At 45.1% G+C, this 12,475-nt stretch overlaps 4 protein-coding genes across 4 annotated transcripts; 2 read left to right on the top strand and 2 right to left on the bottom strand.

The window, feature by feature from the left end:
• Positions 1–440: 440 nt before the first annotated feature.
• On the top strand, positions 441–1,555 carry KD926_010591 (uncharacterized protein; the record flags this gene model as incomplete). The annotated part of the gene is made up of 6 exons (XM_053102970.1): positions 441–461; positions 514–579; positions 837–908; positions 970–1,087; positions 1,154–1,302; positions 1,355–1,555. The coding sequence occupies 6 exons, from the start codon at positions 441–443 to the stop codon at positions 1,553–1,555; spliced, it is 627 nt and encodes a 208-aa protein (XP_052953628.1).
• Positions 1,556–6,214: 4,659 nt separating this feature from the next.
• On the top strand, positions 6,215–10,134 carry KD926_010590 (uncharacterized protein; the record flags this gene model as incomplete). Its single annotated transcript, XM_053102969.1, has 11 exons — positions 6,215–6,273; positions 6,323–6,533; positions 6,595–7,652; positions 7,714–7,935; positions 8,001–8,169; positions 8,232–8,240; positions 8,297–8,881; positions 8,972–9,340; positions 9,396–9,523; positions 9,579–9,682; positions 9,743–10,134. 11 exons carry the CDS (start codon positions 6,215–6,217, stop codon positions 10,132–10,134), a joined length of 3,306 nt encoding a protein of 1,101 aa, XP_052953627.1.
• A 314-nt stretch (positions 10,135–10,448) lies between these two features.
• On the bottom strand, positions 10,449–11,177 carry KD926_010589 (Metallo-dependent hydrolase; the record flags this gene model as incomplete). The annotated part of the gene is made up of 2 exons (XM_053102968.1): positions 10,449–10,889; positions 10,944–11,177. The coding sequence occupies 2 exons, from the start codon at positions 11,175–11,177 to the stop codon at positions 10,449–10,451; spliced, it is 675 nt and encodes a 224-aa protein (XP_052953626.1).
• A 195-nt stretch (positions 11,178–11,372) lies between these two features.
• Positions 11,373–11,888, bottom strand: KD926_010588 (Metallo-dependent hydrolase; the record flags this gene model as incomplete). The annotated part of the gene is made up of 1 exon (XM_053102967.1): positions 11,373–11,888. The coding sequence occupies one exon, from the start codon at positions 11,886–11,888 to the stop codon at positions 11,373–11,375; it is 516 nt and encodes a 171-aa protein (XP_052953625.1).
• Positions 11,889–12,475: the final 587 nt, after the last annotated feature.

The following is a 12,475-nucleotide window of genomic DNA, read 5'->3' as shown; positions in this document are numbered from 1 at the left end:
AGAAACTCGTTTCTTTGAGGATATGTACATTCTACATCCACTACCTCAGCTAGGCTAAGATCCCCCCCCAAAAAAGAAGATAGAGATAGTAGGATAGGTCATGGAGATTAGGAGGTCCGAGGAGCTCTGCAGCTAGCATTAACTTCTACCTAACCTACAGGCTTTCCTTCCTGAATGCAGCAGCTATTTAATGCGCTAAAAGTGTGAATACAGGTGACCTGACCTCTTGGAAGTGGGTCATGCGAATCGAAAGTGATTATTAAGCGGGTTCTGCTTATGTAAGGTTCGCACCAGTAAATTTTTTTCTTTTCAATTCGCATGACCTCTTTCACGATATTTCCTTCGTAACTATCCTATCTCGCTCGGCTTCCCCCCTTTTTTCGCTCTTACTTCGTCAAAAGCACTTCGAAAGCACCTACTAAGCACTTCTAGTCGCAAAGATGGCAAATATAAGTACCAATGTAAGTGATGTGGAAACGTTTAAACAGCAGTTATTCTAACATCTCCCCTTAGAAGTGGTACGCATGGTATCTACGCCTAGTTCCGACCGGCCGGTTCACCCTCCCCCCCTACACTACGGTAAGCCTGTTTTTCGCTTCATTTCAGACTCATTCCTGCCTCACTCGATTTACCAGACGAAATACAATACAAAATAAGTTTATATATAAAAGTGAGGGAATTACTGGTTCAAAAGCGCTTAAAAAGCGCTTAAGTGAAAAGATTCTAAAAATTTTTGAAACGGACGCGGAGAAGTACTTTCTAAATGCTTTCTAAGTGCTTTATAGAATACTTTTTTGATTTAATAAATACTTGCTAATCAATTTGGAACTGCTTAGGACAGCAACGGCAAGATCATCATTCATTATGGAGAAGTTTTTTGTCGGGTGGAAGATTGCGCCAAGGCAAATGTAAGAAAAAAAAAATTTCGTTTTTTCTTAAGCGTTTGCTAACTGCTTTAAAAACACTTAGCACAAGTATACGGCTACTAACAATCTCCGGACCCATATTAAGGCCCATGATGGCGTCCCTGTAGATAATGATAACAAGGGCGGCCGCGTTGGACAGAAAGAATTGGATAACGCCATACGTACGAATTCCTTTGAATATTAGAACCGTCTGGCAAGTGCTTGCTAACCACTTTCAAAATACTTAGGCTGGTACAAGGACTTGTTTAGTGGTAAGGAGCCCAATATTGAGGAGGGTACCGGTACTGCCGGCGGCGGCGGCAGCAGCAGCACTGCGGGCCCGAACACGCCTAACCTTCCGCGTCCCGCTCTCCCTCTGACCAAGAAAGATGGAAATGTAAAATAGAACCACTTATTAACTGCTTGAAAGGCATTTGCTAACTGCTTAGGTACATATCACCAACATGCGCAAATTGGTACGTAATCTCGGTCACAAGGTTCCCTGCGCCAGCTGCGGCACCGCTAAGGATTGTTGCAAAAATATCAATATTTGCGACCATTTCCTGCTTTTTAATTGCCAGAATTTGGCTCCCACGACCAATTCTGCCCAGCCAACCACTTCAAAGGCGGGCGAGGAAGAAGAGGCATAAAAAAAGCTGGCAACTGGTTAGCAAGTAGTTCTTAAGCAGAGTTGAAAGGGAGTTAGGAATTTTTTTTTTTACTTAGAATTTTTTAGCTGCTCCTTAAGCAGTCTCAAAGTAGTTCATCAGACTTAAGGAATTTTTCTTTCGGGCAAGGGCCGGTATGGCAATGATTTTTTTTGAAGAAATTTGGTTTTTATTTTAGCCCAAGCAGTTATAAAGTGCTTTCTAAGCGCTTAAGATTTCTCCATACTAAATCTTTTTAGTATTGTCTCAAGTAGTTTATAAGCACTTATACCGCGGGTAAGTTAAAATATATATATATATATGCAGGCGTTCAAGAAAGATCCCCAGATTCTCTGTGATGGTTCCGACAAGAACTCTTTCACCTATAGTCAAGCAGTCGGTAATCACTTATTAAGTGCTTAACTTTTGAACTTAATAATTTTTTGGATTTTGCTAAGTACTTGACAATCGGTTACAAAGTACTTTCAGTCTCTTCCTGTAGCTGGCGCCGGCGCTCAATAAGATTCAATTCCAACTCTTCATTTCGTAGTTGCTGTAATCTTGTCTCTTCCTCTTGCTTTCGTATATCAGCTTCTTGTTTTCGTATATCAGCTTCAAGCTTTTTAAGCTCAAGTTCTTGACGTTTTTGCTCAGCAGAAAGAGTATTACTTGAAGTAAAGCGACGAAAGTTGGTAGTTGATCGAATAGACCTAAGTACTTGCTAAGCACTTTAGAAGTGATTGAGGGGGTTTAGAAACTTACTCAGTATCCCTACTATGCCTAGACGATTGAGATCGTGGTCGAGAAACAGGTTGAGATGCAGGCCCCTCCTCAAAATCATTCATTGAACCTGGAGAGCTTGATCTAGGCCGTTTGCGAGATCCTAAAAATATGTTTAGTAATTTGTAAATACTTATCAAGTCCTTAGAGGCACCCACGATAATAAAGCCTTCGATAATTGCTCTCTATACTAGAGGTCCGCGAGCTATGATGAATATTATATTGATTAAAGTGTGAATATTGCTCAATATCACCTTTATCAAGCTTCGCAGAACTAAAGAATAGTTAATAAATGGCTAACTGCTTCATAGGCGCTTACCAAGTACTTTCTCGCAGCCTCAGTTAATGGTAGGCATCTTCCCGAGGCATATGACTTTTCATGAGATTGCTCAACTGCATTCGTATGATCTCGAATAGTTTGAAAGAAAATAGGCGGAATTTGAGAGCAGGCTTTATTTAAACCTGCTTTAATAATTGGCCGACTTTTATGAAGAGCCCAATTTCGCACCCTCTCATCTTCCAATGCTGGCAAGCAGTTAGTAAGTACTATGTAAGCAGTTGGTAAATTGTTATACTCATTAATATCCTGATTAATTCATCATAATCTTCCTCCGATTTGCACTCAATAAGACTCATCATACGACTCCATAAGCCAGTACCATAATTTTGAGTGCCAATTGCAGTTAGAATTGATCGTTGGAAATGAACCTTGCAGAATACAATTATATTCTGCAATTGCCATACATAATCTCGATGTTGAGGATCAATTTCAGAAAGACATCGCCCCAGACCTAAATAAGTACTCAGTAGGCAGTTTGTAAACGGTTAGTAAGTACTTACCGGTATATTGCTTATCATCCATATCAACGATTATACCATGAATCCCACTACCATGAATAGGATAGAATTCAACCGGCTTTCTTGTTATTCTTTCAATAAGCTTAAAAGCTCTTTTAAACAAGTAGAAATAGCCTTCAGTTGTTTCCTGATTGGTAAAAATCCGCAGAAGAGTAATAACTGGGACAAGTAGTTAGTAAACGTTTTATTAGTACTTAGATTAAGTTAACTCACTCTTTTTCTGGTCTGTCAAAAAGGTTGAAAAAAGGACCTCATTAAATCCCTTTGTACGAATCCGTTTGTATGACATATCAACTTCAAAGGATCCCTGTATTGAAAGAAGTTGGATTTGTTCTTTAAATGCACAAAGAGCCATACTACCATTCGAATCATGGTAGTACTCTTGAATGTATTCCTTGAAAAATATAAGTACTTGTTAAACGCTTTATAACCAGTCACTGAGTACTTACCTTCATTAAGGGATCCTGGTTTCGTAAAAAGATTAAACCATTCAATCCTTGACCTTCTGGGTTGGAAAGAAGACGTTCCTTTTGAATAATTGCAGATATTCGATCTTTATTTGAAAATGATGAATGAATTTCAGCTAATGTGAAAGAACGATGTTTTGCACAAAAGCTTTCAAGCTGCGGAGACCGAAGAAATTGAGCTAATATAGTTAGTTAGTAAGTACTCTTTAAGCAGTCCCTGAGTACTTACCAGTAGTTAAAGAAGGATTACGAAGTTCACGGATAATCTTTTGAATACCATTCAAAATTTGCTCAGGCGGTTTGTTCGGAGGTGGTGGGACATGTTGATGAATGCCATGTGATGTAAAGATAAGATATGGACATTCCTGAAGTTGCAAAGGCAATAGGGCACTGAATTGGACGTTACATTTAGTTGAAATAAGCCGTCCATTGCCTTGCGGATGATCTTGATCTATTAAAGCGGTTACTAAGTATTTCACAAGCAGTTCCTGAATACTTACCACATCGCGATCGTCTCGATTTCACTGGCTCAAAAATACCACATTCCTCTGCAGGGGGTAAAAGACCTTCATTGAACAGTTTTTCTAGAAAGAGTAGATTCATATTTGTATGATTTGGAATAGACTCTCGTAAATGAGGCGGATTCTGACCCCCTGGATCATTGATACAGGCAATGTAGGGGAGGTATTCCCCTAGAACGTTCTAAAGTACTTCTTAAGCGGCTTGTAAGTACTTGAACAAAGATAAAACTAACCATTTGATTATACCGCTTGAAAACCGGTTTACATGATGCCTGATCAAAAGTGCATGCATGTTTCCGATTGAATCGTTGGGTGACCATTCGAAAATAGCTAAATATATTATTATAAGTACTTACTAACCGCTTTACAAACAATTCACATACCTATATGCATTTCGTTTGCTCTGATCTATCTCCGAAAGATCAATGGTTTCACGGGCCTTTCGAAGTCTTTCCCATAAAGCTTCATCTACTGCAGTATGATGCTGCAATCGGAGATCTGAATTAAGAAATTCACATGTTTTAATCCCTGAGCAATTCCATGTGAATCGGGTGACGAAACAATCCAGAAATGAACAAAAAATTGATTCTTTTCGACCACATATTTGCCGCTTCGAATATTGAATCTTTTATCTTATCTAAGTACTTGCTAAGCAGTTAGAGAGTGGTTACATACCTCTGAAAGTAGAAGTTTGCATTCTTCACGTGATCGTCCCCTTGAAGCAATGATATATGAATATCCTTGCAAATGAGTTTGAGGATAATCAGGTAAATCATCAATATATTCAATTTTTAGTGTAGTAAGAGGCTTGGTTTTCGCATTAGTCAATGGAATTGGGATTTCAATGTCATGTTCCTGTAAGTACTTGTTAAGCAGTTGTCAAGTACTTGCAGGTTCAATAAGTTTCTTACTGTTTGCAAGGCATCCACATCAATCACCTCATTCAAAAGGTCTGCAGTAGGGTCCATAATATGGTGGGTAGGAAGTACCGTCTAACTGCTTAGCAAGTATTTGAGCAGGTGCAAGAAATCGTAGAGTAGAAATAAGAAAGAAAGTTGAAATTTTCAGGAAAGCGGATTACTGTAAGATATTTAAAGGTCATGCGAATCATTCGGCTTATTAATCAGCCTTGGCGGACTCTATACCTAGAACGGTTCACGCGAGCTTATCGATAAGCTCGCGTGAACTGTATCCACTACAAATGTGGTATGAGATTACGTGATCTAGCGGCTTGGCCCGCACCCCTGAGGAACTTACCCTTCCATCTATCATAGAAGAAGAGATGAATCGTTATGCAAGAGAATTAAGAGCCCTATCATTCAAAAGGCATTCGCTCCTTAGTAGGCTACGTGCGTGTAGCCGATATAGTGTCATTCTGCCCTCCTTCCCCTGTGCATTTCATAACAGTCCCTTAATTTTGTACTTAGAACTTATAGTGAAACCTACGGTTGGTCAGAAGAAGCTGGTACAGAATAGAGAGAACTAAGTGAACATTGACTGAGTGAGCGAGCTCGTGGACTTAGTTAGAGAACAGAAAGATGATAGATACACGTGTACAACTCATATAGCCCCTCACTAGTGGAATATCACTTATTCCAATACCGAGCGCTTAACCATATACGATCGTAACAGAACTAGAACTAGAACTAGTTAGTGACGCCTGCTACAACCCTTCTCCAACTACGTAGCAATGGAGGCTGACTGTGTATTGTCAGTAGAGCTAGTAGTAAAAGGTTGATTTTGCGGGTGACTGCCCCGTCCGGTCATGTGTCACGGCGCCTGAGCGCACCCTTCAATGCGATTCTCGGGTGGTTTCGACGATCATCCCCCCTTCTTCCCCGCCATGATTGGCCTTATTACGGGTATTTTGTTTGCTAGGGCTGATCTCACGAGGCTGTCGCAAACCACCAAATGATGTCAGCCACCATGCTCCTTCCGCTAGAAGACGGCTGTCAGATGATGGCCGCCTTTCTTCATTTAAGGGCGGGGAGGTACCTAGGCTTACTGCCTCTGTCCTATAGGCTACGGTGTCAAAGATGGTCTCCAGTACCAATAACAGTGGTAGGCTATCTGTGCAGCCAGAAACAGACGTCGAGTACGTGTCGATTTATCATCTGCGACGCTCTTGATCTAACTATCCTTAGTGTCGTTGCCGTCCCTTCGATTGGAGGCGATCCCAGCAAAACATGGATCGACGAAGATTCCCAGAGATCATGGCCTGTTACCGATCTAGCGAAGCATATACCTAATGCGCGAGTGCTGCTGATAGACCACGGAACCCTCAGCCCGCAGGATGGCCTGGACTCCTTGGGTCACCGACTACTCATACAGCTTCTTCACGAAAGACAACACACGGTATGGTATTTGCCTTCGGTCTTTGTGAGATGTCAAGAGAATAACGCCCATACCCGTCCAGAATAGCAGACGGCCCATCTTCTTCATCTGTCACAGCACCGGTGGACTGGTGGTAAAAGCAGCCCTTGTTATTGCTGGTCACTCTGCATCACACCTCAATTCCATTTTTTCGAGTTGCTATGGAATCGCTTTCCTGGCCACTCCACACAAAGGGTCGACCTATCTTTCTGCGCCGGAATATGCCAAAAGCGTTCGTCGCCTGATGCAACCCAGATATCATGTTCCACATCAAATGCGAGAGTTGTTTAGGCCTCGGCATCCAAGTCTTCTTCACTTAACCAATCAATTTCGGTCGATATCGGCGGATATCAAGATATGGTCTTTACTGGAAACGGTCGATTCAGTACTGAATGTTACAGATTCGGGTACTCATGGGGTGGTGGAAATGAACGTGCCCATCACTTCCATCAGATCAGGCCTCTTGGATTTTGAGCATGAAAAGGAGATCCCGCTGGCAACGGATCATGTTGGAACAGCGTGCTTCAAAGGCCAAGAAGCGACTACGAGACTAAGCTTCATCAAGGAACTGGAGGCATCGACTTCGGTAGCTCGGCAATTATCTCTCATGGCGGATACTCCGTTGCACGTCGAGGACGAAACATTGATCCAGGTCAACGGATTCTTTGAGGATACCGCTCGCGGTGTTAGCGATGAAACACCTTTGAAGCTCTGGTCCACTAAAACCCGACTGAGTGATTATCTGAAGGACGGACCCTCGATTTGCTTGGAAGATCGTTTGACGAGCACCGCAAGAATTCCTTCTGGCTCGTTCGATGATTCATCAGTCAGCAGTTTCGACAGCCGACCATCGTCAGCTATGGCAGGTCCTGACTACAGCTCTTACGATGAACTGGACTCGGAAGACATTACCGCAGCCCACACCAAGAGCATTCCATCCAGGCCAACTATGAAAAGGAGTCGCAGTTATCTAGCCCAGTCTTCACCAAGAATTCATGTCTCAGAGCCGGCTGTTGAAAGCTATTTTGATGAACAAAATGGTGATTCGGCATCTAGAGACAATAATGCAGGACTGAAAAGTGACACCCATGTTGAAAGCGTGTAGGTTGCAATACGTTTCATGTGCGCGTGAGCCACAGTAAACTGACCATAGGAGTTTCAGGGCTGGTTTATCGTCGCAACCCAAAAGACTTCTTCCCGTACCACCATCTACCAGAGATCGGCATAATCAAGACCGATGCGAAATTCCCCGAGCTGCTCCTCGATTTGACCGTCCCGAGCCGGGTAGCGAGAAACTTGTCTGGATACACGTTCCGTATACACATACTGGATGGGTACCCCCTGTCCTGTCTAAAGCGTGTGAAGAGGAGCAAAGGCCAGAATTGTAAGTCCGTTGTCATTAGATATCCCTGAGTCTGCTAGCTAATCTCAGAATACCCTCCAATATAGTTTCAGGAAGTTCATAAACGAAGAGAACTGGTTTTCAAATCTTGTCAGGGCGCGTCATTTAGAGCCTCATGCTCGGTTTGTACGACCTACATGTATCCATTCCAGACAGGATGACCCTACGACTGTTGACAAGGAAGAGGGCTCCCATGGCCCTCAGCTTGCCATATACGTAAGTCTATGCAGCCGAGTATCGCTCTGATCGAATGCTAATTTGTCAAAATACTCTGTCAGCTTCCCTATGTAAGTTTTGTTGATCTCAAAACCAATGACAAATTAAGCTCATCATTTCTGATTAGCTTCATTGGGACACATATTGTAACCTGGTTCAGCGGCGGAACGCCGTCGAACAGCGACTACAGCAAGGACGATCAAAACCAGTTCCTGATTCAATATCCAAAGCCAGTCATGAATCGCAGTTAATTTGGAGATTTCTAGGCAGTGAGCCTCCTATCCATATACGGAGAACCCTGGACCAGTATGGATATCCGAATCTACGTTCAACAGTGGCTAGAGATGATGATCAAATGCTGTGGAAACGCACAAAGAAGTTTGTTGACCCGAATGAGGAGCTTGGACAACTGTCGTCTGTTCAAGATGTGGATGACCCCCAAAAGCCAATAATGGATGGAAAGGTTCTCATGGTGGACCAACTTTGGTTATGGATTGTGGACCCCAAAACCGTCGTTACTTTTTTCCCTAAGCAAGAAGCCACTACCGCCGAAGGAAAGCTCTACGAACAAGCAAATCTCTTTAATAGTATTTATAACGAACTCAACGGAGACCTTGCGAGGAGATTCGAGACTGTTGGTGACCTGGCGGCACTGATAGTGTTGCACGCAGTCACTGTTCTCCTGGATAGGACCTTGCATCATGATCTGCAGGTACTCCGAATATTTGAAGAGTCCATCAGTATCCTGGTAACACAGCTTTTCTCGGTTTTCATTAAATCACTATGAAACTGACGACAGCAGATTGAGTCAATGACCAGATCATTTAAGCGTTTTCGAGGCCGAGGATTCATCGTCACACCTTCGGATTACAACAAAACACAGGGTGGAAAGCCAATGACTACGGAAGAGCGCTTTGAAAGAGATTATCGGATCGTAAACCAACATCGCGCGGACCTCTCAACCCTTCTAGAGTTGAGGGATATCGTGGATGAACTAGGAACGGTATTGAAGCTCCTCGAACAACAGACAGCCACTGTTAAAATTATGGCCAGCTACTTCGAGGAAAAAGGTTACGGCAAAGTTTTCATTGAATCCGCCCTCTCGAGACTGGAGGATTACCACACCCAGGTTCTTGAGATGAAAGAAAACGCATACTCGGCACAGAAGGATGTAAGTCGCCTGTTGTTCGACAAGTGGAGAGACCAATCTGACGCTCTGCACACAGGCCGAAAGTCTCCTTGACATAAAACAAGAGCAAGCCAATATTGACGAGTCCCGGATGGCTCGATGGCAAGCCGAAGTCACACGCGATCAATCGCAGTCCGTCATGGTCTTCACCATCTTCACTGTGATGTCCGTGGCCTCTCTATGCCTTACCACTTGGGATCGTTACTGATGAATAGAACAGTTTCCTACCTTTGTCCTTCTTTACTTCCCTCTTTGGCATCAACGTTCGCGAATGGAGCGGCGAAGAGACCAACCTAACCATGTCCCAAATGTTGTCCATTTCAGGTATGGATTGACCTCATACATGTTATTTGACCCATAAACTGACAACCATGCTAACCCAAGGCCCAACCTCCTTCGCAATCATCGTAATCGCCCTGTTGATGGCCTTCAGTGAACGGCTCCGCGATGTTACAGCAAAAGCGCAAAAAGTCGCATTCGGAATAACGAGAGAATTTATTTTCCGTCCCTTGGGCATGATGCTCCACGGGAACAGAAATCAGCCAAACACAAAGAAGCAGAAGGTCACTCCATCGATTAATACTGACCGCACGACTAGAAAGGAACGATTCGGTCGATATCTCGGAAACCGTCAACTTAAAGATGACGATATCTGGGATCGGCATGAAGACCGGGTGATATCACCACTACCTCCGCCTGTTCTGGGTTCCGATGGCGAAAAGGTGGTTTATAGTACGGCGAGTAAAGAAAGGCAGTTGGATCGAGAGATGGCATGATTTTGTTTTCTATTTCGGTATTCCATGCTTACGATATTCGTTTTGCATGGATCCGATCCTTCTTGACCAGTCTTCTTATTATTGAGCATCAGCACATAGGCTACGGGCTATTAAGCTAATTCAGTGGCCATGAGAACATGCAGAGTACCAAGCATAATAAACACATTATCTACAGCGAAAATCTTTTTTGATTTCGGTAGGGCCCTATACTATCTAATCTGTAGCGTGAGCAAACTACATTTGCTATTGTCATCTAACTCACGATATCACTACTCACGAGTCTATAAGGGTACATACAAACGATACTAATCAAACTAGATCCCCAATGCTCTGCTCCACTGCTCCCTCTGCATTGACGTATCTACCTTTGTAGCCTCTGCAACAATTCGCCTCGACCTCTCCTCAACCTGGTGTCTCAAACTCGCCCAATCAACACCCACAAGCTTTCCATCTCTTTTCACAATCCTCCCATCTACAATCGCTGTGTCAATATTACCCGGCGAGGTATGAAACACCACTGTTCCAACCGGATCCATCACCGGCACCGTATCAATATCATCGCACCGGAACAGGACCAAATCCACCTTCTTCCCCGGCGTGATCGAACCCACCAGATTCTCAAGATGCATCACCTCCGCGCCCCCCATCGTCCCCATCCGCAGCACATCAGCCGTGGTCCGCTTCAGAGTTGCCGGTGGCGATGACCCAAATTCGGCGTTCTCTATCCCCCGCTGCGTCTGCACCGCCAGTCGCATCTGTGCTACGAAGTCATTGCCCTAATTCGACGTGATATCGAGTCCCAGACCGACCCGACACCCGGCGTCCCTTGCCTTAAGCACAACCGGATATCCCATGCCCATCTGCAGCTCTGTGTCCGGCGTCCCGACGATCCCGGCTCCCACGCGTGCAATGGCCTCGATCTCACCATCCATGAAGGACGCGCCGTGACTGAACACAAGATCCGGAGCTAGGAGGTCCATGTCCGCCAGATCCTGCACCACCCGAGCGTGTCGAGTGTCGCAGTGGCCCATGGCCACGTGCATCGTGATGATCCTGGAACCTAGGGCCCTTGCCACTCGGAGATCCGCCACTGTGTCGTTGATACCCTGGCCTTCTGGCTCGCGGGGGGCGAACCCAAAAGTTAGGAGTGATTTTTCGGGATCTCAGATGGGAAATAGCTCCTGACGAACGCGCAAGGCGTCCCACTTCCGCCTGTCCAGATCAAACACTGACGCTGGCTAATCCTGGCCCTGGCCCGGGAGAACTGCGTTCTCGTACTGTCCGTAGCAGAACGTCCCGCGGATCCCGGCCTCCATGAGCCCGTCCACGGCGGCGTCTGCGTGTGCGGGACTGTTCACGACGTGGCAGTGGTCCAGGACGCAGGTGACGCCGTTGTTCGGCAGACTGAGGGCCCCGACGTACTGCGCGAGGTGGACGTCGTCGGGCGTGAACAGGCTGCCGTAGAGGGTGCGCATCTCGATGCAGTAGTCCAACAGGGTCCAGTTCGAGGCGACGCCGCGGAGTAAGTGCTGCCAAATGTGGTGATGGCCGTCCACGAAACCCGGTGTGACGATGCAGTCTGTTCCATCGATGATCGTGGCCGCTGGGGCGTCATTGGGGACTGTGAGATTTGGTGCCACGGCTTGTATTTTGTCGTCCTTGATTAGGATGTCGCAGTCAGTTAGATTGCCAATGTCGGGATCGATGCTGAGCACGGTGGCTGAGCGGATGAGGGTGAACTGGGGCTGCTGCATTGTGAGTTCTCTGTTCTTAGGATATCTAGTGTAGACTCCTACTCATTTCGAGTATAAATTCTGGATTCTGAACAGCGACATGCTTAGTGAACCCTTTTTATAAATGGAGGCAAGGATTCGGACCTTCGCCCATAGTTCGTTCGGACAGAATTGGTCCTTCGGTCATGTTTGCTACTTTTCTTTGTTTCGATGCTGCTTTCGATGCTGCTTTCTTTGTCCTGGTCAGTCGAAGACAAGATATATGGTTGTTTCTCCGAGCTAAGAGCTTTCCCCCTCATTATACTCATGGGTAGAGTCCTTGTTATGGTTAGTGCTCCGCATGTTCGTATGGTCTAGCGAATCGGTGTGATGGGACTTAGGTTAAGCGCTGGTGTCTAGTGGGATCGTGAACCTCTCCTCCGCAACGCCACTCAATCGGGAGAGATGGAAGGAAATCGACGAGAGAATGAAGATGAATTTATACGGCGGAACCAGAAAGTCATCCAGTCACAATTATCTGCCATCTCCACCACGGAGTACACTGAACATGCCACCGGAGAAGAGAAAGGCCAGAGAAGATCCCTCCCCTTCGCAAATCACTACGGAAC

This window comes from Aspergillus affinis, assembly GCF_023601865.1.
Source record: "Aspergillus affinis strain CMG 70 chromosome Unknown NODE_82_length_168771_cov_87_400459, whole genome shotgun sequence".
Lineage (NCBI taxonomy): Eukaryota > Fungi > Ascomycota > Eurotiomycetes > Eurotiales > Aspergillaceae > Aspergillus > Aspergillus affinis.
The sequence above is the reverse complement of the archived record's forward strand: the minus strand, read 5'-3'. Positions and strand labels throughout refer to the sequence as shown.